This window comes from Canis lupus, chromosome 1, assembly GCF_003254725.2.
Source record: "Canis lupus dingo isolate Sandy chromosome 1, ASM325472v2, whole genome shotgun sequence".
NCBI lineage: Eukaryota > Metazoa > Chordata > Mammalia > Carnivora > Canidae > Canis > Canis lupus.
Genome location: NC_064243.1, coordinates 110,517,150 through 110,543,661, shown reverse-complemented (window position 1 = coordinate 110,543,661; position 26,512 = coordinate 110,517,150). Strand labels below are relative to the sequence as shown.

Sequence of the window (26,512 nt, the reverse complement as noted above, 5' to 3'; positions counted from 1 at the left end):
CATCAGTTATGTCTGGTTTCTTCTGAGGCCTCTGTTCTTGGCTTGTAGATGGCCATCTTCCTGTGTCCTTACATGGTCTTCCCACTGTGTGTGTCCGTGTCCTAATCTTTTATAAGAACACCAGCCTACCCTAGTGGCCTCACTTAGCTTTAATCACCTCTTTAAAGGCTGTATCTCCAAATACAGTCACTGAAGTACTCAGGGTTAGGACTTCAGCATATGAATTGTGGGGAGGGACTGGGACACACATAAACAGTTTAGGCATAACATATACATTACATAAAATCTTCCATTTTAAAACCTATTTTAAAGTGCATAGTTGTGCAACCATCACTACCATCCATCTCCAGAACTTTATTATGTTCCCAAACTGAAACTCTATGTCCATTAAACCACTTAGGCCCCATTTGCCTTCCTCCCAGCCCTTGGCACCCACCGTTCTACTTTCCATCTCTGTGAACTTGACCGCTCTACTTACCTCATAATAAGTGGAGTCATACAGGCTGTCTGTTTGTGCCTGGCTCGTGGTGATCTTTGTATGTGTGCATTCAAATGGCCATTGCTGGGCAGTGGGAGCACAGGGCCTGCCTTCCGGAATCCTGGCCTCTAAGTGAGGCCCTGGGGAGATGCCAGGTGGAGCAGGGCCGTATACCGGAGGCTAACTTCTGCCCTGCCGGCCTAGACCTGCCGACAGTTCCCTTCACTGTTCTGGGCCTTTTTTTTTGCCCATATGCCAAATGGACATTTCTTTATTTTTCCAGAGACGTATTTTAGCGAAATATTCAAGAGACAGGCTATGCATTTAAGCAGGCGCTTTTTCTCTTTATCAGCTATAAGGAATTCCATGGCAGAGTTGTTTGTTTATTAAAGTCTCATTTAAATTCCAGTTAGTTCATCTATAACAGTTTCAGGTGTACAATATAGTGAATCAATGCTTCATACATCACCTGGTGCTTGTCACAAGTGCACTCTTTCATCCACATCACCTGTTTCCCTCCTTCCCTGCACCCACCTCCCCTCTGCTGACCAGCAGTTTGCTCCCTGTAGTGAAGTCTGTTTCTTTGCTTATCTCTTTCTCCATCTCTTTTTTTTTCTTTCCTCGTTTGTTTTCTTATTTAAATTCCACATGTGAGTGAAAGCGTATGGTATTTGTTCTCTGACTTATTTCGCTTAGCATTGGACTCTAGCTCCATCGATGTCATGGCAAATGCCAATCTTTCATCTTTTTTTATGGCTGAGTAATATTCCATTGTGTATATATACCACATCTTTATCCATCCATCAGTTGATGGATGCTTGGGCTGCTTCCAAAATTGTGCTGTTGTAAATAATGCTTCTAAAAACATCGGGGTGTATGTATCCCCTTGAATCACTATTCTTGTATTCTTTGGATAAATACATAGCAGTGCAATTGCTGTGGCTCTATTTTTAACTTTTTGAGGAACCTCCATCCTGTTTTCCAGAGTGACTGCACCCATTTGCACTACCCCTTGTGGTACAGGAGGGAGCATCCCTTTTTCTCCACGTCCTCATGCTGCAGAGTTATTTAAAATAGTCATCCCCCTACTAGTACGTCCTAATGCGCTATGGCCTGCTACAAGGGAGCCTGGGAAATGTGCTCTTTGTTCTGGGAAACTAAGCACCCTGCTGAAATCAGGAATGTTGTTAGGAAGAAGAGGGTGGTTTCGATGGGTCAACTACTTGTCTCTTCCAGTTTGTCTTACTTGTTTCTAAATTTATAAGTAATACACACTTATTGTAGAAAGTAAATTCAAAGAATATAGATGTGTAGAAAGAAGAAAGTCACAAAGAAGTGTGATGGATTGGTGGCCATCCTGTAAGCACACACCTGCAGTTTGCCTTCAGGGAGATTGTATAAAGATGCTCATGGACGGTTGTTTAAACTGGAGAAAAACCCCAAACAGCCTGTTTGTCCAAACTGGAAGAGCTGTGTGTCCTGATTGGCCAATCATCCCTCTTGTGCCTGAGTTTCCACCTCAGAGTTCGGAATCCTGCCAGGTAGCTCACAGGTCACGAAAGGATGCCACGAGGTTCGTTTCATCTTGGGGGAGCAGGAGCTGGCACCCGCTCAGAGTTGGCCAGGGTCACTTTTGTTGTTAAATGTTAAAAAAAAAAACCTTAGAAGATACAAAGAGAAACAACTGGGGGGGGCGGGGGGGAAGCCCACAATCCCAGAAACAGTCAGCAGTCATATTTTGGTGTGGGACAGGCCCACCTGCCTGATGTTCTCTAACAGTGTCACCCAGGATGTGGAGAGAAGCTGTGTAGGAAAGAGATTCCTTGCTGTTCTGCCCAGACTCTTCCCTATGGAGCCTCTGTTCCCTTACTCCTCTGTTCCACTCTTCCCTGCCCTTCCCCACCGTGTCCAGGAAAGACCTGGAATTTTCTTATCTATCAGTTTCTTTTTCTCATGCTCCAAGCAGCTCTAGATAAAGATTATTTTTATCTTTCCCTTCACTTTTACATAAGAGCAGCCTACTTTGCACAGTTCTGCACCTTGATTTTTTTTTTTCATTAACAATATATCTTAGAAATCTTTCCACATCAGTACATAAGGGCACTTCCTTCAAATAGACGTTTTTCATGGAGTCCCAGCTTAGGCTCATTTCCTTCCTTAAAACCAGACAGCACCAAACATCAGCCTGACTGGGTGCCTGGAAACCATCCCGTCTGGCATTCTGGAAGTGGGGTTTGGGGTTGGTTCTCAGGGGCCTGTGAACTCTCCAAAGCTTCAGATAGATGGTGTGAGAATGGCCTTTTTCTGAGGAGAGGGGATGGAATCTGGTTCTCAACACCTCTTTGCATTTTACCAGTGGTTACCTGGTGTGCGGGATGGGATGATAACTGGGTGGGAGGGTTTTCATCTGTTTAACATTATTCTGAGCCCGTGAACATAGGGTCCCTAGGTGGGGTGGGAGAGAAGATTGAATGTCTCCTTTATTTGCTTATTAGTGCAGGAGGTAGAAAAGTATCAGGTGAGGGCCAGTCCCCCCTAGGCCTGTCCATAGGCTAGGGCTTCCTGGCCTGGGGTGTGTGGATGGAGAGGTGTGGCCATGTGCCCTTTGAGAGGATCCACAGAGCTGTGTGTGTACAGGTACACATAGGTGTTATTCAGGGGACCAGGGATCTGGAATCCTAAAATATGTCTAGTCAACTCAGCCTCGTTTCATACCCAGGGACCCAGCAGCCCAGAGTGGGTGGGACTCCTGCAGGCCACACTGAGCTAGGGCAGAGCTGCCAATGGGCATCCTTGCTCCCGCACTCTCCCTTGGCATATTTACTCAAATGGGAGCCTCTCTTGGGAGGTGGAGGGGTCCCCCGAGATTACCAGTTCCAGACCTTCCTCAGCCATGTGCGTCGGGGACATCTTGAGGAGGCAGCAGATGGCTCAGCTGGCCCATGACCCCTGAGACCCCAGACCTCAGGGTTCCATAGCTCCTACAGGCAGAGACAAGTCCCTGTGCCTGATCCTGCCCTGCAGTGTGGTTTGGGGCCCACCTACACTAGAATTCCCTTGTAGTGTTTTTACATTCCAAAGAGTTTGCCTTTTTCCTATGATGAAACTAATAATACCTAACACTTCTAAAGTACTTACTGAGTGTATACCAGGCTTCATTCTAGATAATGTATATTTATCATGGGTGCATATGTGTATGCATTTAGATACAGATATATATCCATGCATTTGATGATTATAAACAACCCTATGAGGTAGGTAGTGTCATCATCCCTATTTTAACTGTTGAGAAAACAGGCCTGGAGAGGTTAAGAGGTTAAGAGTCTTGCCTGTGGTTACACAGGTGGTGAGAGTCAGAGCTGGACTTCAGATCCAGGTATTGCAGCTTAGAGGCTGAGCATTTAATCTCTGCTATGTTGTTTTTCATATCTGTAATTAGTTAATACTTGTCTCATTTAATAATTACACAGTAGCATGTGTCTGAGAGACCTGAATTAACATAATAGAAGTTTTTGATTTTTCTCATGTGCTATTCTGGACTTAGACCAGAATTCTACAGTCTTCGGCAACCCAGATTCCTTCCTGCATTTTGTTCCACTGTCACTACGTTTTGCCCCTTATCTGCATGGCCTAGGATGGCTGCGATCCAGCCATCGCATCTGCATTCTAGTAGGGAAGAAGAAATCAAGGAGGCATCCTGTGTCTCTTTAAGGACACATCCAAAGCTCAGCACAATACAGTGTTTACGTTTTATTGGCCAAGACGTCACCCTGTGTCCACTCCTAGCGAGGCTGGAATTATTGTCTTTATTCTGGGTAGCCGGGATCCCTGGGTGGCGCAGCGGTTTGGTGCCTGCCTTTGGCCCAGGGCGCGATCCTGGAGACCCGGGATTGAATCCCACGTCGGGCTCCCGGTGCATGGAGCCTGCTTCTCCCTCTGCCTGTGTCTCTGCCTCTCTTTCTCTCTCTCTGTGACTATCATAAATAAATAAAAATTAAAAAAAAATTAAAAAAAAATTCTGGGTAGCCAAGGGGTCCAGCTAAAATTTAGTTTTCCTTTTGAGAAAAAGGGGGAAGATGGATCTTGGGAAACATCTAGCAACCTGCTACAGTTTTGTTTGGGGGCTTTTCTTTTGTTCATTAAAAAGCAAGAAAGTTAAAAAAGAAAAACCTAAAGAAGAAAGTAAAAACCACTGAAGGATAACCATCATTCATCATTATCATATGATCCTTTTACATGTTGACTCATATAAATGCTGGGTTTTTTTGTTGTTGTTTTTTTAAGTAAGCTCTATGCCCAGTGTGGAGCCTGAACTCAGGAGCCTGAGATCAAGAGTCACATACTCCACCCACTGAGCCAGCCAGGCACTCCTGGGTTTTTTATTCGGAATTTTTTAAGGCAGTATTGTGTTTTGCAGTTTATTGTTTTTGCTTACCTGTATACCTTCTACTCCCTCAAACCAGGAAATCCGTTTGAAAGTCTGATGTGTATCATTTCATATCTTTTTCTGTTTTTATATCAGTGTAAAGGTGCAAATGCACGGTTTGGGGGGTATTTGGGTGGGTGTGTTTTTGTTTTAAGATTTTATTTTTTTTAAAGATTTTATTTATTTATTCATGAGAGACACAGAGAAAGACAGAGGCAGAGATGCAGGCAGAGGAAGAAGTAGGCTCCATGCAGGGAGCCTGATGTGGGACTCGATCCCGGGTCTCCAGGATCACACCCTGAGCTGAAAGCAGTGCTAAACCGCTGAGCCACCTGGGCTGCCCTAAAACTAGTATTGATATGTTCTTAGTATATTCATTTTTACTAAGTTTTTCCAAGTTGTTTCCAACCGCAGTGCTGGTCTGAATAGCCTAGGCCAATATTGCTACAAATTGGGACTAATCCTTTACTTCCTGCCTGCTTCTCAAGTGTTCAATTGATTGGAAGTTCTAAAATGTTGCTCTCAAGGATGCCTGGGTGGCTCAGTGGTTAAACGTGTCTGCCTTTGGCTTAGGGCATGATCCTGGAATACCAGGATTGAGTCCCACATCGGGCTCCCTGCAGGGAGCCTGCTTCTCCCTCTGCCTGTGTCTCTGCCCCTTTCTGTGTCTCATGAATAAATAAATAAAATCTTTTAAAAAATAAATAAAATGTTGCTTTCAAAGGTGCTGTGCCTCTAAAATGCTGAGATTCCAGATTTTTGACTTTGAGATTCCAGGGGCCTGGCATATCAGGTTTCCTGCGTCCCAGGTTAGAAGGCCCATGCCCTGCAGCCCTGTGGCCACCAGGGGTTTTTGGAGGCCTCACGGGGCGGGGGGGTCTACGTGGAAATGGGGGCAGCACCCCGGACATGGCCTCTGGGGGCCTCTGGTCTTCCCACACCAGTGACTACCTGCTTAGGGGCCCTCCCTGCTTAGTTAGCAGCACTGGGTCATGCCCCACGCGTGCTATCAGAAGGAGGTCGGGTGGGCCCACGTCGGGAAGGAAAGGCTTGGGACTCACTGTGTGCCCTGCTTGCCTCCTCAGGATCTTCATCATCTGGGTCGTCAGCAGCTGGTTCCGCCGAGGGCCAGCCCCACAGGACCAGGCAGGCCCTGGAGGAGCCCCGCGCGTCGCCAGCCGCAACCTGTTCCCCAAAGACACTTTAATGGTAACTGCCAGCCCAGAGGCCAGACTCGGGAGACAGCCGTGTAGGGGAGGCTGTGAGGGAGTGACATAGGCAGTCAGGACAGACAGGTCCTTCATTGCCATTAGCTGGCCACAGGTCTGGACTTGAGGGACTCCAGCTCCATTCTCAGCCGATGGAGCCTGTATCACTTAAACAACACCCATAAGGAAAAAGTAAATTATTTGGGTTTTGTGGGGGAAGAGGGGCATCAGGGATTCCCCCCTTGTTTATAAACTGTTTTAAGGGCCCAGCCCTGGGATGTGAGTGAGGTAGGGATGGGGGTGCGGGGTGGGGCACCAGTAAAAAAAATAATAATAATAAAAATAAAAAAATAAAAACTGTTTTAACAGGGTCCTGATGTAATGTATTTCAAAAGTATGTTCAGGCCTTAAAAGTTGCAAAGGGAGAAAAAAAAAAGTTGCAAAAGGAGGTGTGCAGGGACGGGAAGGGATGAAGTTGGGAAGAGAGAGCGGGGAGCCAAGCAGAGGCAGCTGCCGAGAGTGAGAAGAGGGAGGTGTTTGTGTCCCATGGGGTCCCAAGGGGCCGAGGCTCGGGGTTCGGGAGCCCCTGCAAGAAGGGCCCAGACCCCAGTAATGGAGACTTCTCCCACCTTTCACTTCTCCGCAGCTCTGGGAACCCCGATTGCGTAGAATTCCAGGGTAGCGGGTGGTCACCACTGCTTGGAGCTGCTCTGTCATTGGACCTTTAGGGCTCTGTTCAGAGATGGCCACGGGGACTGGAGAAGGGAGGGCACTCTCTGAGGCCCGGCTTCTCCATTTGCCCTTGTTTGCAGGAGTCTGCTCACCCTCTTGCAGCTCTCCACTGTGCTCTAGCCATGAGCCTGTAGAGCTCTGACCAGGAAGGGGTCAGATAATTCAAGGAGACTTGATCCCTTCTGACCCCAAATTCTAACTTTTCTTTTTTTTTTTTTTTTTTTTAAGTAAAAACATGGGAGTTGGACTCCCTGAGTTGCATGCCCTACTGCCTGAGCCCATCAGACCGGCCCCAAATTGCAATTGGCAGGCCAGCCCTTCTTCAGTTGTGGGTTTGTTTCTTGTTTTTTTTTTTGCTTTTTTTTTTTCCTCACGGACATAACAGACTCAGACCAGGACAGATGTGTAGGGTTTGAGAAAGGAGAAAATTTATTCCACCGGCAGGTATTCTTTACTAGCCCTGTGTCCGCTCCCTCCATGAAATCATTCACATGAGCGTGCCGACCACTTCCATGGCTCTCAGGCTGCTCTTTATCCATTGGCCTTCAGAGGCTGTCTGCAGCAGCCCTGAGCTCTACCCTCCCCTCTCCTCCTCGCAGAACCTGCACGTGTACATCTCAGAGCACGAGCACTTTACAGACTTCAATGCCACATCAGCACTCTTCTGGGAGCAGCATGACCTCGTGTATGGTGACTGGACCAGTGGCGAGAACTCAGATGGCTGCTATGAACACTTCGCTGAGCTGGACATTCCACAGGTGGGTTCAACTCCTGCCTCTGGCTCCAGGGCTGCACTTCTCACACTGAGGGGCCTTTCCTTGAACCAACTCCCAGCCCTGCAAACCTGAGTTGGGGCTCCCAGCCCGGTGCTGCCTGTGGTTCACATGCCCTATGACCACAGGGAGGCCCTGGAGGTCTCCAGGCCTTGGCTTCCCCATCTGAAAGGTGTGAATAGGGTTGGAATTGGCCTTGGATCCTTCCAGCTATCTCTAGGGTTGTGTAAACCTGTGCTTTAGGGGTAGCCCTGGTGGCGCAGCGGTTTAGCGCCGCCTGCAGCCCGGGGTGTGATCCTGGAGACCCGGGATCGAGTCCCACATCGGGCTTCCTGCATGGAGCCTGTTTCTCCCTCTGCCTGTGTCTCTGCCTCTCTCTCACTCTCTCTGAATGAATAAATAAATAAATCTTTAAAAAAAATAAACCTGTGCTTTAAACCCAGGAAAAATTAATAAGCAACCTTCGGGGGATGTCAGGCGGCTGGGTTTGTAGTAGTAGTTAATACTGATGAAGCACTTACTATGCATAGGGCACCAAGCTAGGCTGACTGGTGGGAGCCTACCCATGAAGTGGCAGCTATCCTTTACATTTGACTGACTGATAAGGAAACAGAGGCACAGAGAGCTTGGGGGACCTACAAGATCAGACATTGTGAGAGATTGGAGTTCAGGCTATCTGGCTTTGGACTCTCACAGCTCCAGGCTCAAATCCTGCCTCCTCCAGGAAGCCTTCCTTGACACTCAGGCTTAGGCAGTGGGCCGTCTCTGGGCTTCTGCATCCAAGCCTGTGCATAATGGGTTGTCAGTCCCGGGGCTGGTGTAGTCACCGCTGTGTGCCCAGCTCTGCCCAGCATGAGGCCAATACATCAGCCCATACACACATTAGTGAATATGATGAATCAGTGAATCAGTGGGTGTTGATATTTCTTTGGGCTCCCTTCTCATTCATTTCTCCCCAGCCTGTCTTCTCCTCGGCCCCTGGTGGGGAAAGGGCTTGTCTGCTCTGTGTGCCTGGAAGCAGAGTCTGGGCACCATCTTTATGAGGCAGGTGGGATAACTGTGCAGGGGCCAGCTCCACCAAGATCTCCAGCCCAGCCCCCAGAACCCTTCCTGAGACGCCATCCCAGGAAGGCTGGGGGTGGGGGATGTGGCAAGTTGGATGATGAGAGCCATTCCCAAGCATGCCAGTCTAAGCCTCCTTCCCAGCTTTGGGGTGGGAGGTGGCCCAGTTGTGCCTGATTTTAATTTACTGTTTGCATTTCCCACACAGGGCCACAGGGGAAACCCCAAGTTTGGTCAGGAGCAAAGGAGCTTGGGGGGGTAGCAGAGCCCAGCTGGAGCTTTCCCTGGGGTTTCCACGGGAGAAGAAAGGCAGGCAGGGGAAACATCTTAGGATTGGCTCCTTGGGATGTTGGTGGGCTGTGGGTTAAAGGGGTGGTCTCCAACTGCGTGTACCCGATGTACCCTGTCCTGGGTGATTTAGGGAAGCTGAGTATATGAGTTAGATCAAGGGAGCGGGTAGAGTGTGGGCTTGAGATTGGCCAGTTTGCATATGAAAGGTGTGTTCAAAGGTAGGTGAGTTGTCTTTAGGAATGAGTAGCCCTGGAAGGGGCAGTCTCTCCCTAACCAGCTAAGGACCCTCCACACCTGAAGATGTTAAAACAGTAAAAATACATAAAATATGATTAATGCAAAGGTGGGTTTAAAAGGCAGGGAAATGAGGGGGACACGGTGTGACCGAGGCAATCTGTTGTGCCTCGAGCTCAGACGGAGGCCTCACATTGGCCATCCCCCCAACCCAGGGCCTCAGGCAAGTGGCCGCCCTCTTGGGTTTCCTCGTCTGTAACAGGTGGGAGTGAGAGTAGTTCCCGTCCTGGGGAGACAGGAGGTGACAGACAGGCACAGGCAGCGCGGAGGACACAGATGGTGCGAGGCAGAACTGCACGGGAGCCCACAGACTGGGTTCAGATCCACTTATTCACCACATGTTACACAATCTCTCCATGTGAGGCCCAGCTGCGGCATCTGAAAGATGGGAGCAGTAATAGCACGGAAAGCATAAGGTTTATGTGGTTAGCTAGATAACTGAGAACCCCCTGGATTCAGTGCTTACCGTCTGCGGTTCCCGGAGCAGGGTCTGGGGCTCATTGTTTTACTGTTGACTGGGTTAGAACTGCTGGCGTTACTGAGCTCCTCCTGTGTGCCCAAGTGGCAGTGCTGGGTGCCCTCAGATAATCTTTCCACTGCTGTGCGTTCAGTGCTGGTTATCTGCATGGTGAGGGCAGACTCGAGGCCCAGCGAGGCGGAGCCTGGGGGGTCCCACAGCCCAGATGTGCTGTAGCCGGGACTCGTATCTGAGCAGCTCTGATATGAGCTGTCTGCTCTCCATCCCTCAGCCCCTCTGCCCACCCAAGCACTCGGTAATGAGAACCTGGGGGTGGTGAAGCTCCTGGGCCAGGTGCCACGAGGGAGTTCGGCATGTCCTTTTTTTCCCTATTGGCTTGCCTTGCAGAGTGTCCAACAGAATGGCTCCATCTACATCCACGTCTACTTCACCAAGAGTGGCTTCCACCCAGACCCCCGGCAGAAGGCCCTCTACCGCCGGCTCGCCACAGTCCACATGTCACGGAGTAAGCACTCCCGCTGTGCGGTCTACCCCCAGTGCCAGGTCCCCGAGGATAGGCAGGCAGCCCAAGCCCAGGGAGGCTGGGATCAAGCACCTCACCCCCCCAACCTCTGCCTCTGTGGACACCTGTGAGCAGATGGGAGCAGAGTCAAAGAGCAGGCAGAGAAAGGGACTTTTGAAAGGCAGGGGACAGTGTTTATAGAAGGGCGGGGCCGGCTTGTGCACACTGCCCCGCCTGGTCAAAGGAAACGCTTGAGAACAATCTGTGAACTAACAACAGAAGGAGTGAGGTTGTGGGGGGTGGGGGGGTGGTGGGGGGCAGGAGGACCTCTGGCCTTTGCTTCATCCACTATGATGTCTGTAAGTGCATCTGTGTTACCCCCTTGCATGCAAACGGGTGCTGCACAAATGTGCTACCCTTTGGGGGATTTTATGGGGAGATGCCTGGCTCCCCAGCTGCCTGTGTGGAGGATCCCATGTGAGTGTGCTGTGAGGGCCACACAGCCGGATGAGGTACCCCATTCTCATTCTGGCTGGCCACCCGGCTCTCATTGGCTGCCAACGAGTAGAATCCCAACGGCGAGAACAAACCCCAGGGATGGTGAGTGACCCTGAGAAGCCCTGGGTCAGGGCGAGCCACTTGGACTTCTGACATGGCCCAGTAGCGACCAGGGGTTTTCTCCACCTGGAGCGTCGTCTTCAATTTCATCTCTTCTTGCACACACGTGGTTCAGAATTCAAGTCATCTAACAAGACCGTGCAAGTCCTCAGGCTCCTGCTCACCTCTCTCTTGCTCCCCGTTCCCACTCCCCACAGCCAGCTGTCTTCAAGCTCCTGTAGCTGTTTCTCGAAGCTCCCCTAAACCAGGCGATACTGCAGTTTCTTGGTTTTTCTGTTTGGGTCATTTTCTCTGGACTTCCTACTCTGGAAGACAAAGGCCCAACACAGGACTAAGATTTTGAGATTAATAATCAGTGTTTAGGTGCTTTTGAGTACATGGCTTTATTTGCATTGGAGCCACGTGGTGAACATAGTTTTTTTCCCCCTTCCTGTCCAACTTCTCGTTTTGTATGAGCTTAATCGTGGCTGTGGCCTTTTGCTCCCTCTTGGTGTCTTTGTCCTTGAGTCTGCTGTCTCCCGATTGGCAGCCCTGGGGATCTCTCGCCATATTTGAGTTTCAGCAGATCTAGAAACTCCCTCAGAAAGAATCCCACGCCCTTCTCACGATTCTCGTGTGCCCACCTCACTTTTATTTCATCGTGCCTGGAGATTTAGTTCAGATCCCTTGGCTGTTTCTGTGCAGGGCAGTAATAGGTATGCTTCTACTTGTGTGGGTTAGGCCTTTCCTAACTTTTGGGGGGACAAAAATATCCCAAAGGATGATGATATTTTCATCATTGCCCGTAGTGGGCCACACAAAGAGTTGGCGACCCTGTCTGAGCCTCCACGACTGATTTAAAAGTCCCTTCATGCATGCTGAGCTCTGCTCTGTGAGTGTGTCTGTGGAATGTGATCCGTGGGATGTTCTGCCCGGCTGGCTTCCGTTAGCAGGATCTGGTGCAGGCAGAGGCAAGCAAAGGGAGTGGGGCTGGCGGGGGTAGTCTCCACAGTTGGGGCCCGTGAGCTTTATCAGGGGTCCGGGTTAAACGTGGCTGAAGCCTCAGAGGTTACCTTGAATGTGACCCAGGAGAGCGGTTGCTCCCTCATCCCAGTTGCCCCTGATCAACACCAGCATTCTTTTTTGTGGTTCTGCCTTTGGTGAATGTGATCTGTATCAATGCGTGGGTTAAGGTCATGTCCATGGTCAGTGTGACACATGTTGGGGTGGTCGACAGAAAATCTGCAGCCCGTGGACCTGAAAAGCCCAGTGGGATCCTCCAGACCTCCCTCCCCAGTCTCACAGCTAGGACCCCTTGGAGCAGGGACTTGAAGGGCCTCAGAGCTGGCCACACACCAAGTCCAGAGGGAAGAATGAGAGTGTGGGATCAGAGAAGCCCCCTCTCTCCCCGAAAGGCTCTAGTCACTGCCTAGAGCAGCACAGTCCCATAGATATAGCACTAGCCACCAAAGTCCTTTATGCTTCCTAGTGGTCACGTTAGTGTTAGCGATAATTTTATTGAAGTCAGCGTGTTGTAATTTCAACATGTGATCATGTAAAAAAATAGCGAGATATTTTACATTCTTCTTTGCATTAGGTTTTCAAGTCCAGTGTGTATTTTGCACTCACAACAGATCTTGGTTTGGACCAGCCACATTGTCAGTGTCCATAGCCTCACGTGCCCAGAGACTGGACTGGCTGGTGCAGTTCTAGAAGCTGTAACTCCAAGAAAAGGGGACTCTTCTCCCCCACAGAAGCCAGGTCCATCCCATGTTATAATCCAGTCTGAATGCCACCAAGTTGTAGAAGGTTCTCCACCCGAGCCAAAGCTTCTCTCCTCCTGGACTTGGGCTGGGCACAGCCACTCCCTTTCCTGGACAGCCTCTCCCAAGTGTGGAACAGCAGCAGAGCACGTCCCCCTGGAAGCTTTCCTCTAGGATGCCCACCCTCGGGTATTGCCTGTTCTCCCTGGACCTTGGGGCAAGGACTCAAATAACTACCATGATAGAAGCTGGGGGTGCCGTTCATGTTAACAGGAAGAGCAGCAGGTCCCGGATGGAAACCAAAAGCCAATTCCCAGAAGCATTTTTGAGCTTGAGCTCATCCATAGACTCCAAAAGCCCTGAGCCCTGGTTCTGAGTGGGTGGGAGGGACCCGGGCCCTGTGGTTTGTGGAAGTGTGATGGTCAGGGATTCTATCTGGCTGTGCTCTGGAGAGCAGAGCTACTTCACAGTGGTCCTGCCAAGAAGAGGTGGCACTTTGAACCCCATTCTCCAGAGGAGGGACTGAAGCCTAGGGAAGTGATGTAGCTCTCACCAGAGTCCCTTGGGGAGATAGAGCCAGGATGTGACCCCAGAGCCCCTGCTCTTGGCCAGCTCTCTTTCCCATTTCCCCATCTCTCCCTTTCACAGGGGCAGGATGGAGAAGTCACAAGAGGGGCAGGCTGTGGTTTGTCTTAGCATAAAGAAGACCTGAAAAGTACCAGGCTGGGGTGGATGAGGGGCAATGGGGTATAAGCAAGCACCAGCCTCTTTTTTCTGGCAAGTCTTAGCAGTCTTCTGGGCAGGGCGACAGGGAGCCTGTAGCTTACCTGGTCTCCAAAAGAGGAAGTGTGGTCCACTCCAGACTGGGGATTCACAGCCCCAAAATATTTCTCACATTGGTGGCTCAGGCCTTCTCCAGAATTGTCCGCAGCCTGCCCATCAATGTTCATGTGTTCTACTAGTTGTCAGTCCTGGGATTCTCAGTCTAGAGGAGGTGGACAGCAGACACACCAACCAATGGGGAGGCGAACTTGGGGCCGGGATAAAAAGTGGTGGGGGTGATAGAAACGGTGAGGAAGACGGCAGGACAGGCTCCTGGAGTGGGGTGGGCGGGGAAGCTGGTAGAAGAGGAGCATTTCACCAAGGACTGGAAGGCTATGAAGGAGCCAACCAGGAAGGTTCCAGCCATGGTGGATGCATACCAGGGAGATGGTGCAGCACCTCCAAAGGCCCAGGGTTGGCAGATTTGGGGAGAGAGGAGTGAGGTGCACAAAGGCAGGAGGTCGGTGGGGTCGTGGTGAGTGTTGCAAGAGCCCTGCTCAGGGGTTGGGAGCCTTCTGGGCTTCTGGAGCAGCAGGACATGAGCAGATACTTGGTTTAAAAGAACTGCTCTTGCCTCGTGGAGAGAACATCATGGGGGCAAGAGCGGCCACCAGGAGTCCAGTGAGGACTGTGGCCATCAGGAGGGGGACGTTTGTGGCTGGCCTGGTGTGGGGCCCTGGAGAGGTGGGAGGAGTGGTTGGATGCAAGGCTCGAGCCGGAGGGGCATCCCTGGAATTGCTGACAGGATGGATGGAGCAATTTCTGGAGAAGGAAGACTCCCAAGTTTTTGCCTGGGGTGGTTTGGCAGATGTTGGTGTCACTGCAAAGATGGGGAGGTAGACAGGATTAGGTTTGAGAAGGCAGTTCAGGCTTTCTGGCTCCCGTGTAACCCATTGTGGGGTCAAGAGTGCAGCTAGGAGACCAGTGAGTGGCTGTTGGCGGCCAGAGGTCTGGTGTTTGGTGCCAGCAGGTCTCATGTCCACCCTCTCCCCACTACCCAACAGTGATCAACAAATACAAGCGGCGGCGATTTCAGAAAACCAAGAACCTGTTGACAGGAGAGACAGAAGCCGATCCAGAAATGATCAAGGTGAACATGAGCGGGGCTGTCAGCCCTTGAGGGAGTGTCTGGGCCCTTCGCAGCCCCCTGAGCTCCCCTCTGGCACTACTAGTGAGCCTCTGTAGCGGCTTGGTCAGGCTGCTCACCTCTCTGAGCCTGTTTCCTCTCTGGAAACCAGGTGAGGAATCAGAGCTACCTGTCAGGATGGGGAGGATTCCAGGCAAGGGTGTAGCAGCCAGCCCCTATGGAGCAGGTGCTCTGCACACCACGCACGCACGCACTTAGATGCTCCGCATCAGAGGATCCTGTCAAGAGGATCCTGTCACTATTCCCATTTGTAGACAAGGAGACTTGCCCCAGGATTCACACCCAGGCAGCCAGGCCCCAGAATCCAGGCTCAGCCTGATAAAGAGTCAACAGCTGATAATGTGACTCTAGCAGGAATATTCTCTGGCAGGCTGGGGTGTTTAACCAGTGGTGAGCACCAGGAGCTTTCCTTTCTCCACAAGGAAGAGAGGGACGGGGGCGGGAGGCAAAGGAGGGATAGGGGGATGATCCCCAAGTGTGGAGGCTGAGTGTGGGCCTCACATCCATGTTGTTACGAGGCCAGGCTTTGCAGCCTGGCATTATGACCCCAACCACACCCTCATGCCTCAGTTTCCTGCTCTGTTAGGTGGCTGGGGAGGGGGGATCCAGAGCAGTGAGTCAGGAGGAAGGAAGACTGTAAAGGCTGGCATGGGGGGTCATCTGGGGTAAGCCTTTGGCCAGTGGTCACTGTGGTAGTTGCTCTTCTGCTGTCTCAAATGTCACGGAAGCCCTCAGAAGGAAGTAGGCAGATGCCTCCGAGGCCTACCTCTCCAACCCCATCTCACCCCATCTTCCCTCAGAGGGCCGAGGACTATGGTCCCGTGGAGGTCATCTCCCACTGGCACCCCAACATCACCATCAATATTGTGGACGACCACACGCCGTGGGTGAAGGGCAGTGTGCCTCCTCCTCTGGACCAGTGTGAGCCCCCAGCCCCCTTGAGCCCCAGCCCCGGCTGTTTTCCTTGTTTCCCGGGCCCCAGCTCCCTGAGAGATCTGACTGGGATCTGACCACTCTCAGGCTCCGTCCCCGCCTCTCCCAGCACTCCCGTTTCCTTCCTGTACCTCCTGGTGATCCCAGCACTGACCACCTGTGTGCCCAAACCAGTCTTCTGGCAAGTGTCATCAACCCATGAGTTGTGGCCAACTTTGGAAGTCAGGATGGCATTGCTTAAAAACCCAGATTTCTGACTTCTTTTATAAAACCCTGATATGTGGTAATCGCAGGCAGCTGTGGGTTGAGGCTGAGCCACAGATGTCCCCTTCAGGTGAGGCCTGCCCAGCCCTTTCTACTCTGTCCAGCTACTCGTGTAGCCGAGAAGTGTACCCTGTTCCCTGGTCTCTGTCAGAGGTCCCTTTAGGCATCTGAATCTGCCACCTTTGTCATTGGAGGCCCAAGGGATCTTTCCACCCTCTGGGGTGCCAGCGGCCCGCAGCCCAGGCTGAGCAGTGCCCCTGCCCCACATGCCCGCAGATGTGAAGTTCGATGCCGTGAGTGGTGACTACTACCCCATCATCTACTTCAACGACTACTGGAACCTGCAGAAGGACTACTACCCCATCAATGAGAGCCTGGCCAGCCTGCCGCTCCGTGTCTCCTTCTGCCCACTCTCGCTCTGGCGCTGGCAGCTCTATGCCGCCCAGAGCACCAAGTCGCCCTGGAACTTCCTGGGTGACGAACTATATGAGCAGTCAGACGAGGAGCAGGACTCGGTGAAGGTGAGGCAGGATGGGGGTTTTCCACCACGTTCTTGGACTGCAGGAGGGGAAGGGGAAGTGGGCCCACTAGCAGCTTGGGGACCTCCAGCCCCAGCTCCCTACCCAGTTTCACAACCTCCGGGGCCCCATCCCTGCAGCAGGTCCTGGCTGGCTCTGGGGGTCCTGCTCCGAGGCTTCTGTGGGCCTCCTTGTTATCCTGTCACAGCTTTTCTGTCGGCTCAGCCAGGCCTTTTCAGGTCTGGACCTACACCCTGGCCCCTGCGACAGCCTGGCTCCCTGACCCTGGGCTCTGTGTCTCTGCTCCCTCTCACTGCATCCTTGGACATCTGCCTTTGTTTCCACCTTTCTTTTGGCCTGCGTCCATGACCTGGGGACTTGGCTGTGCCTCCCTGGGCTTGTCTTCAGTGTTGAGTTTCCAGTCCTCACCCCAAACTGTCCCTTCATCTGTCTCAGTCACCCTGCTTCTCGCCCCATTGCTGTCCCTCTACCCCCCACCCATCTGTGCATCCTGACTCTCCTGTTGGCTGGCGTACTCTCTCCTTCCCTGGGGCACCCCCCAGGGCTCAGGTCCTCTGGGGTCCAGGGGAAGGAGAAGGAGAGCAGGGCCGGCTGATGAAAGTGCTGCCGTGGTCCCCACTGGGAAAGGGCACAGCCGTGCTTACAGGACTTGCCCCCACCCCCACCCCCAGGTTGCACTCCTAGAGACCAACCCCTACCTGCTGGCGCTCACCATCATCGTGTCCATCGTCCACAGTGTCTTTGAGTTCCTGGCCTTCAAGAACGGTAGGGTGGGACCCTGGGGCCTATGGGAGGTTATGGGGAGCTGGGGATAGGAGGGGGTGTGGCAGGGGTAGGGCCTATCCCTTCCCTATTTCCCTCCTTCCCCATAGGTTCTCCCTCTACATGGGATGTCTCAGCCCTGCTCTCCAGAGACCTGAGGAGCTGGGGAGGGTAATGGCCCCAAAACTCCCAGCCCAGAAACTCCCGTCCAGCGGGTGTGGTGCTGGGGAAGGAGCTGGCCTGCTGCTCCGGCAGAGGCCGGGATGGTACCACCAGGAAGCAGGGCTGGGGAACTCCAGGCTGGAATCAGGGAAGCCCCAGAACTGCTCCTGCTGCCCTGCACAGCAGGCTTTTTGTTGGGGAGGCCCCCTGAGGCTGAGTGGATGGGGCCTACCTGAGTGGGAAGGCGACAGCCCTGTCGCCAGAAGGCCCCTAGTTCCAAAGGCCAGCAGTGCTGATGGCCAGCGTTTGAGGGGGTGCTGGCCAAGTTGTTAGCACCCTCATTGATTAGCTTATTGAGTCCCCACAGCTCCAGCCCCATGAGGAAGCCTATCATTACCTCCGTGCTTATAGGTGAGGAAGTGGAGGCTCAGGGAGGTTAAGTAACTTGCCCACAGTCACGCAGCTCTCAAGTGACAGAGCCAGGATTTGGACCCAGGCGGGGGATCCAACATCCACTTTCATCCCCTGGGCTGTGTGAGCCACTCCTTCCTTTCTTCCCTAGAGAGGCCACCGTCTGAGGGAGGCCAGCTGCTCTACAGCTTGTGCAAGCAGCAGTGCTAACGGATATTATTAAGACAACGCTGCCACGATTGAGTGTTACCTTCTAGGAGTTAATAACATCCAAATTGGATAGTAGGTGGTGGCGACCACCACCGGTAGGGAGGGAGGTCCCTAGCTGTGCTGTCCGGAGCGCTCACGGTACCTGGCCACACTCAGGCTCACAGACTTCCTGCTTGCTTACAATTGGGGCGTCTACCGTCCCTCTTCCTCACAAGAAAGGAAGGTACAGAGGGTCTGGTCACTCACCCACAGTGACCAAGGGGGGGGACATGGGCCATGAGCTCCTTTACACTCCCTGCTTGTTGCCTCCCTGGTCTGAGGCGGGACTCCGATCTACCCACCTCCAGTGGAAGTCCATCTCCTGATACGTTCTTCGCAGTCAGGACTGGGTGGGGGGCGTTTTATGAGTGTCCCCCTCGGGTCTCCTCAGGCCCTAATGGTCTGATGGGGGGTGGGGCAAGCCTGCTGAGTGTGCCAGAGCTCTGGAATAGGAATCCAGGTGGGTGCACAGCCTCACCACCAATGCAGAGGCAACTCTGTGTGACCCTGGGTCTGGCTTCACTTCTGTGGGCAGGTATTGTGGTGGGTCACTTCCTGTGGCTGCAGGTGTTAGTGCTATTACCCACTTTGGCCCATGAGAGACCAGGGTGAGGAGAGGGGCTGCCTGGCCCTGTGGGTAGGGGTCCATGAGGGACACTTGGAAGGAGCTCTGGTTGGGGACCAGAGCCAGGCCCTTGTCTGCACGTGTCTGAGGTCCTTCAGGGTTTCAGGGTGGTGGGCTGAAGGAGCTGGTCTCGAAGTGCATGTCACAGAGCCTCCTGCCCAGGGGAGGCAGCATGGCACCAGGTGGACAGCATAGGTCTGGTGTCATGTAGACCTGGCTCCCATCCAGGACAGGCTGTGTGGCCTGAGGAGTGGGGCTTCCCTGACCAGCCCTAGCACCTGGTGTGTGGTGAGCACCAGGACATGGCAGTGATCACGGTCACCATCACTGCCACCCTGTGCCCCACAGGGCGGGTGGTCCTGCCTTTCTGCTGCTCTGCGTGGTGCCCATGAGGCAGAGACTCTTCGTGGGACGGGAGGGTGTGGGCACCCCTCTGCCTTGGCAGACCCAACGCCACTGTGGCACATCGGGGTGGGGTGAAGGGTATGAGGAGGATGGGTTGTGGATAGCCTTGCACACCGATGCAGAGCCAGTGGGAGCTGCAGGAGGGACTCTACAGTCTCTCAGTATCCCCCACCTTTGTGCAGATATCCAGTTCTGGAACAGCCGGCAGTCTCTGGAGGGCCTGTCTGTGCGCTCTGTCTTCTTCGGCGTCTTTCAGTCTTTCGTGGTCCTTCTCTATATCCTGGACAACGAGACAAATTTCGTGGTCCAGGTCAGCGTCTTCATCGGGGTCCTCATCGACCTCTGGAAGATCACCAAGGTCATGGACGTCCGGGTAAGGCCAGGCCACTGTGCGGACCTAGGGGCTGCCGGCTTTGGGATGGGGGTTGTCTGCCCCAGCTGGCCCCTGGAGCTGGCCCCTGGGGGTTTCCTAATGCCTGTTGCGCTCCCAGGACCAAGGGGATTTTTGCACCAGGGGATTTCTTGGGTCACACGTGGGGCAGGGGAACTGGGAACAGTGAGGAAGGGCAGGGGCCAGAGCTGGCCTGGGGGTGGGAGCCAGTGTGGCAGCCGACCACGGCCTCCCTCCCTGTCTGCAGCTGGACCGGGAGCAGAAGGTGGCGGGGCTCTTCCCCCGCCCGACCTTCAAAGACAAGTCCACGTACATCGAGTCCTCGACCAAAGTGTATGATGATGTGAGTGTCCCCCAAGTGGGCCCCTGGGAGGCTCTCCAAGCACCCATGCTCTCCGGGAGCAGGAGATGGGCAGCGGGTGGGGTCCAGGCCCTCTGCCTGCTGATGAGGGGCCCATCCGTTCTTTATGGCCTGTGTCACACCCTCCAGGGTTCCGCGCCTGCCACGTATGCTTCCTCTCCAAGCCCAGAGTTCCCAGGGCCACCTGGAAATTCCCCTGGCCTGGCCTGCCAGACCAGGTGTGGGGGGGTGAGGGTGGGGAGCAGGGGTGACAGGTGGGGCCCAAGCAGCTGGGTGCCAGCCCCACCCTGTGCCCTACAGATGGCGTTCCGGTACCTGTCATGGATCCTTTTCCCGCTCCTGGGCTGCTACGCTGTCTACAGCCTCCTGTACCTGGAGCACAAGGGCTGGTACTCCTGGGTGCTCAGCATGCTATATGGCTTCCTGCTGACCTTCGGTGAGCAGCCCCCTGCCATGCTCGGCACCCCTACTTGGGGCAGACTCAGTACACGTTCCTGGGTCCCGTGCTGGGCCATGTAGGGCACCAGCAGCGGTCCAATCAGCCTGGCCCTGCCCTCCTGATGCTCGTGGTCCAGTGTGGGAGAGACTCACCCCCAGACAGGGACAACCCAGGGTGGGTGGAGGTGGCCTGTCAGGACCCTCAAAGGGGTGCCTGGTCCAGTCTGGGGGTCAGGGAGGACTTCCAGGAGGCCTGTGCTCAGTATGGTTCGGTCTTGGTCCTCAGGGGCCCCTTCCGAGTAAATAAGCAGATAGACGAGTCACGGCACATGGCAAGTGCCATGAGGGGCTGAAGTTAATGGGGTTGGGGGGACCTCTCTCAGGAGATGGTGTGTAAGCTGAGCCCTGAAAGATGCCCAGGGGCCGGAGTGGGGGAGGGGAGCAGCGAGGAGACCAGGGTGGCTGGAGAAGAATGAGGAGAGAGCAGAAGTGCTGTCAGAGAGGTCAAGGGTCAGGGCACCCCTTCCTCTGCTCATGGGGGTCCTTCTGTCATCACTGCAGGCTTCATCACCATGACCCCCCAGCTCTTCATCAACTACAAGCTCAAGTCTGTGGCCCACCTGCCCTGGCGCATGCTCACTTACAAGGCCCTCAACACCTTCATCGATGACCTGTTTGCCTTTGTCATCAAGATGCCTGTCATGTACCGGATCGGCTGCCTGCGGGACGGTGAGGTCCAGTGGCCGGGAGGGAGGCTGGGCAGGAGGCTGCTGCCACAGCCAGACACAGCGAGGGTCTTGGCCCGAGGGAGGTGCCACGGCGCTGGCGTACGGGCTCAGTCTAGGGGTGCCAGATGGGCCTGTTCCCCTTACACTGCCCCCCTCCCCCACCCTCAGATGTGGTCTTCTTCATCTACCTCTACCAACGGTGGATCTATCGCGTCGACCCCACGCGGGTGAATGAGTTTGGCATGAGTGGCGAGGCCCCGACAGCAGCCGCCCCTGTGGCCGAGGCCCCAACAGCAGCAGGGGCCCTCCCACCCCCACCCGCCCCAGCCCCTGCCACAACCACCGCCGCAGCCGCCAGGGAGGAGGCCTCCACGCCCCTGCCCGCCAAGCCCACCCAGGGGGCCAGCTCTGCCACCGAGCCCCAGGAAGCCCCTCCAAAGCCAGCAGAGGACAAGAAAAGGGATTAGCCGCCCCTGGTCCTCCTCTTCCGCTCCGGCTCCTGGTGACCACCACCCCTGCTGCCCCGGCCCCCTTGCCTCCCCTTCCTGTCGCTCTTTCCCTGGACAGATGGGGCCAGGGCGGCAGGAGGTCCCCCTCGGGGCAGAGCCCAGTATGTGTTGTGGGGGCCGGGGCAGGCCAGGGCACGTTGTTTGTGGAGGCGCCGTCTGTCCGTATGTTCCTCTGTGTTTCTAGCCATCTCGCCCTGCCAGCCCAACACTATTGGGAATCATGGTGAAGCCGATGTGGCGCTGCCGGGGTGGGGGGCCAGGCGGGGGAGCGGCTGGGGCCCCTCTGTGGGATGCCCACGGCCATCCATTATCTTGTCCCTTGTCCCCCAGCCACGCCCCTCCTCCCAGACCACCACCCTTTAACACAGTCTGGATTTAATAAATTCATATGGGTGTTTAACTTAAACTCAGCAATCCCCCCCTTGTGCCTGCCTTCCTCCACCACCTGGAGGGTAGCTTTACTGGGGTGCGGGTGGCTCTCATGGGTCTGTGAGAAAGACCCGCACGTTGCAGGACACAGTCAAGTGGGTCTCACCGCCAGGCCTCTTCCCTCCACTCTCTCCCCCTCCTAGCAGCCCTCCGAGGGGCTTCTGTAACTGTCCCCATTTCACAGATGGGAAGCTGTTTGCTGTGACTATATTGTACCTGTGTTCTTACCACAAGGCTGCTTCGACTGTGCCCACTGGCTGTCTCCTGGCCTCACGCTGCCAGGCAGGGCAGCAGCACAGGCCTGCCTCCTGAGTAGATACCCACTGTCCTTAGAAGTTCCCATCAGACTAACTCGTTTAACGGTCCCCACACCCTGGACACACCACCTCACCTCTCTGGGCCTATGAGCTCTCCGACTAGGGTTGTGGTAGGGGTATGGGGGTGAATCCTTGCTCAGAGTGGTATGCCTGGCTGTAGTGCTGTGTAGCTGTTGGGTGACAGCATCCTCAGGGTTGCCTGCCCCAAGGACCCAGCCAAGATCTTAGATCATGGCACGTGTGTCTTCCCAAGTACTTGGGTACTAGGACTGTTGACCCACCTTTATAGACAAGGGCATGGTCTCTGGGTGTCCCTGTGCTCCAAGGGGCTGGGACCCTACATTTCCAGGTTTACTGTTTTGGGAGGTGGCCTCATTGAAACTGTAGGGAGAGGAAGCCCCAGGGCCGAGGACCACACCAGGCTCCACCTGCCACCCTGCCCTGCAGAGCCCGGCGGGGAATCTATGAGGTCCCAGGAGATGTTAGCACCCTCAGAGCCCCCTGTGTACACATATGGGACAGCAGGCTCCTCTTCTCCTCGGACAGCCACGGACCCGTTCCACTCCCTCCCCTGCCCTATCTCATTTCATAGTTGCCAGTGCCCTGGGAGAAAGCCTGGGCTCCCCTGCAGGGCTTTTGTCCCAAAACTCTGGAAACCAATGAGGCTCTCAGGCCACCTGGACTCACTGGCCTCCCCCCTACAGGCACACGCCCAAGATTTTGGCAAGGCCCATCAGCTGTAAACACCCCCCTCCCCCCCAATTACTCAGGAGTCACCTCTTCACTTCCCCTGAGGCTACCTGGTCCAGGCTGTTCCTTGTTCTCCTGCCCTGCCCCCCTCCCTTTTGCTCAGCAGCCAGGGGGTTTTCTAAAGCACAAACCTGACCCTACTGGTCTGTGCTCAGAATCTCTGATGGTTCCTGTTACCCTTGTGAGAAGAGCCCAGGCCCCTACCTAATGAGCGAGACCTTGAGGGAATGGGACTTGACCCCCACAGCCTGATGCATCTTCCCTGCTTTAACTTGCCATGATCTCTTACCTTCTGGCTATAGACCCTGCTTTTCCCTTCCCTGGGACATGCCCTCAGATACACAACTTATATCTTACCCTGTGCATCCTCCACATTGCGGTTCCAATGTCTCTTCCTCCAGGAAGTCCTCCCTGGCCACCTGATCTGGGGCCTCCAGTTCCCTGGGCTCTCACACCCCTGATCTGGGACCTCCAGTTCCTAGCTTTCACACCCACTATGGGTCATCACTGCCTGGAGACAGGTTATTCACTGGACCAAGCCTTGTGAAGACAGAGCCAGCGCTGTCTTGCTCACTGGTTTGTGCTCCAGGAATGTTTGCTGAGCATATGTTTGTGCGCTCCTGACTTTCACAGACCCAGACACATCAGAAGTGGAGACCTTGATGGGGCTTGCATTAACACACTGGGAGGGAAACTGACATGCAATAAATCCACAAATTTTTCCTGAGCCCCTCCCCTGCACATTGCCCTAAGCTGGGGGGCTTCTGTTTATTTTTATTTTTTTGTTTTGGTTTATTATTTTTTGTGTATTTTTTTATTGGAGTTCTATTTGCCAACATATAGTATAACACAGCAGAGACCAAGAAAGCCCCAGGCCTGCCCTCCAGGGGCTCGGAGCCAAGCAGAAGCCCTGAGTGCTGAGGATTTCTTACCTATCCTAGCTATTCACCTAATACAGTTGTGAGGCCCAACGTTTGCAAGGGACAAGAGGACATCAGGTGGGCTCCTGGTCGTGTTGCAGGAGCCACAATTCGATGTTCCTTATCATGAGCCAAACTCATGTCTCAGGGTTGTTTGTAGTTTGCTTCATCTATTAAATATATGTAACTCAATGTCCCCTATCACCTTACAGGCCAGCTTTTTCCCATCCTGTCCAATTCTTCTCTAGTGGTCACCCCAGCCTTCTTGTTCCCTGAACATGCCATATGTGTTCCTACCCCGGGGCCTTTGCACTTGCTGTTCCCTGTGCCTTGCACACTTCCCTGGATAGCCACATAGATCTTTCATCATTTCAACTCTGCTCCGTTTCATCTCAGGCCTTCCCTGAACATCCTCACCCAAACAGTGCCCTCCAAACCCAATCCATATATCCTGCTTTATTCTGTAATGCCACCATCACCACCAGACATAAATATTTGTGTCTCTTTTTCCACCTGTCTCCTCTGCCTTGGATTTCAGTTCCATGTGATGGCAGGGGCTTTTGTTGGGTTCCCTGCTTTTGGAACAGGGCCCAGCACATGCAAGAGCTATATGCAAATGTCAACTATTTTTAGTATCTTAATCCTCACAACTATCATAAGACCCATTTTACAGATGAGGAAACCGAGGCTCAGAGAGATGAAGTCAGTTGCCTGAGGTCAGACGGCTGGTAAGTAGGAGACCTACGATTTGAACCCAGACAGCCTGATTCTGGACCCTCCCATCATAACTTCTCTTGCAATACTCTTGTTGAATGCAGACTAGAGCCTGCAGGCCAAATCCTGCTTTTTCTAGTATTTGTGTGATTTTTACATGTTTAAGTGGTTGAAAAAAAGAATCTCAAGAGAAAGATTTCACTTCACATGAAAATTATACAAAATCCAGATTTCAATGTCCACAAAATAATGTTTTATTGGAACACGGCCATGCTCTGTTTCCATGCTGCCTTTGGCCGCTTTTTGTGGAAAAAGTTTGCTTGATATTTCACTCTACGGCAGTAGCTCTCCAGCTTAAGCTTGAGCTATCCGCATCACCTGAACGGCCGAGGGCCACACTTTGAGACTGCTGCTGCACATGATTCTGCTTCCTACAAGCAGGCACCAGGCCTGATATGGTGAGTGCTGTGACCTGATGCCCAGTGCGGACCCTGGCACACAGCAGGTGCTCAATGAGTGTATGTTGAATGAATCAATACATCCGTGTGGGTCATGGAGAAAAGAGGTGGAATTTTTACAGCAGCAGACACAGGATGCCAAACCTTGGCTCTGTGGTCTGAGAGTGCTGGGCATCCAAGTTAGGACCTGATGGTCAATTAGTCATTCTCAGGGATAGTGAAGGCCTAGGAATGTGACCTCACCAGAGGGCTGCCCTGCTTTGCACCTCAATCTCCTCCTCTCTGCAATAATCCTAATTTGACACAGGTGCAAACTGGGAGGCATCTGTGAGGTGCCCTGGTGAGAGCCCTTTGCTCAGGGGCCCTGCCTACCGCTCAGCATGTATACTGGGGGCTCCATCGTTAACGCTGGCACACTGAGTTATGGAACCCTCGAGCTGAAAGTCTTCCGGGCTATTAGGAAATTACGTGGGGCAGTGGGGCAGGAATAAAACATCCATTAACTCAAACATTGGACATCTACCGTGCTCCAAGGGCTGTTCCAGGCTCTAGGGTTAGAGCAAGGAACAAAACAGACAAATCCTAAAACTGGTATTCTAGCCATAAACTTTTTAAGTATCTTCAATCCCAATTTACAGTTAAAGAAACTGAAGCATAGGGAGAGACTAGTTTTCCTAAAGATCATTAGTACCAATGGCAGCGGAGCCCTGCCAACCTCCTGATCCGCAGCTTCCCTTACAGCCAGAGAACAGCAGGTTCAGCTACCGCTGGTGGACCTGGGGGGGCGGGCCTCAATTTCCAGACTTGCTCCACGGGTAGGACATGAGTGGCCCTAAGCAAGCCTCAGTTGTCTCCGCCAGAGCAATGGGCAGCGGCGCGGGTCCAGCCCCTCGCGTGCGCCCGGCCTCCTCTTCCCGGCCGGCCCCACCCCCGCAACCACGTGACGCGTGGGGGTTTTCCCGTTCCCCTAGCGTGACGTCATGATGGGGTGCGGGCCAATGGGCGCGCAGGCCGGCGGCGCCGGGGAATTCCGCCGCCCCGCCCCCGCCCGCCGCCCGCCCGGCCCGGCCCGGCGCCCCCCGCAGCCCCGGGCGCCGCGCTTCCAGCCCGGCCTGCGGCCCCAGCCCCTGCGCCGCTCGTCCGACCGGCGATCGTCCTCGGGACCGTGCCTCCTGGCCGCCCGGCCTGCCGGCGTGTGTTTTGATCTGCGCCGGCCTCCGGGCCGTCCGTCCCCACTGGTCGGGCCATGCCGAGCCGCCGCGTCGCCAGACCGTCCGCTGCGCCGGAGCTGGGGGCCTTGGGTAAGCGGGACTCGGGTTCAGGAGAGGAGTCTGGGGAGGAACTGGAGATGCGGGGGCTCGGGGGGTCCCGGAGTAGTCTGCGGGTTCCTACAGGAGCCTAGGGGTTTGGGGGGGCGAGGCTGAGGGTCCCAGGGAAACTGTATTAGAGGGAAGGAAGGAGGCAGAGGATAGTGACGGGGTCCAGCCCAAGGTAAGAGGGAGGCGTCCCACTACAGAGTGAGAAGGGGGCGGGGCCTGACCCTGAGGCAAAGGGGGAGGCGGGGCCCGACTCCG

The 26,512-nt window shown here is 54.0% G+C and overlaps 2 protein-coding genes and 1 long non-coding RNA gene across 4 annotated transcripts in view; 2 read left to right on the top strand and 1 right to left on the bottom strand.

The window, feature by feature from the left end:
- CLPTM1 (CLPTM1 regulator of GABA type A receptor forward trafficking) overlaps positions 1 to 21,756 on the top strand; it is a 29,066-nt gene extending 7,310 nt beyond the window's left edge. For both annotated transcript variants that reach the window (XM_025424696.3, XM_049109299.1), the window contains exons 3-14: positions 5,990 to 6,113; positions 7,444 to 7,602; positions 10,130 to 10,247; positions 14,431 to 14,516; positions 15,374 to 15,494; positions 16,047 to 16,291; positions 16,981 to 17,074; positions 19,106 to 19,296; positions 19,562 to 19,657; positions 19,976 to 20,111; positions 20,675 to 20,842; positions 21,010 to 21,756. In XM_025424696.3, the coding sequence (XP_025280481.1) occupies positions 5,990 to 6,113; positions 7,444 to 7,602; positions 10,130 to 10,247; positions 14,431 to 14,516; positions 15,374 to 15,494; positions 16,047 to 16,291; positions 16,981 to 17,074; positions 19,106 to 19,296; positions 19,562 to 19,657; positions 19,976 to 20,111; positions 20,675 to 20,842; positions 21,010 to 21,308 (1,837 nt within the window). In that variant the 3' untranslated portion in view covers positions 21,309 to 21,756. The remainder of the gene's footprint in view (positions 1 to 5,989; positions 6,114 to 7,443; positions 7,603 to 10,129; positions 10,248 to 14,430; positions 14,517 to 15,373; positions 15,495 to 16,046; positions 16,292 to 16,980; positions 17,075 to 19,105; positions 19,297 to 19,561; positions 19,658 to 19,975; positions 20,112 to 20,674; positions 20,843 to 21,009) is intronic.
- LOC118353820 (uncharacterized) lies at positions 7,860 to 10,130 on the bottom strand. The gene is made up of 2 exons (XR_004813222.2): positions 9,731 to 10,130; positions 7,860 to 9,642 (listed from the first exon to the last, which is right to left on the bottom strand). It is a non-coding gene; the product is annotated as an uncharacterized LOC118353820 (long non-coding RNA).
- Positions 21,757 to 26,014: 4,258 nt separating the features above from the next.
- Positions 26,015 to 26,512, top strand: part of RELB (RELB proto-oncogene, NF-kB subunit) — a 30,007-nt gene continuing 29,509 nt past the window's right edge. Inside the window, exon 1 of the mRNA XM_025424686.3 lies at positions 26,015 to 26,239. Within this exon, the coding sequence (XP_025280471.1) occupies positions 26,185 to 26,239 (55 nt within the window). The 5' untranslated portion in view covers positions 26,015 to 26,184. The remainder of the gene's footprint in view (positions 26,240 to 26,512) is intronic.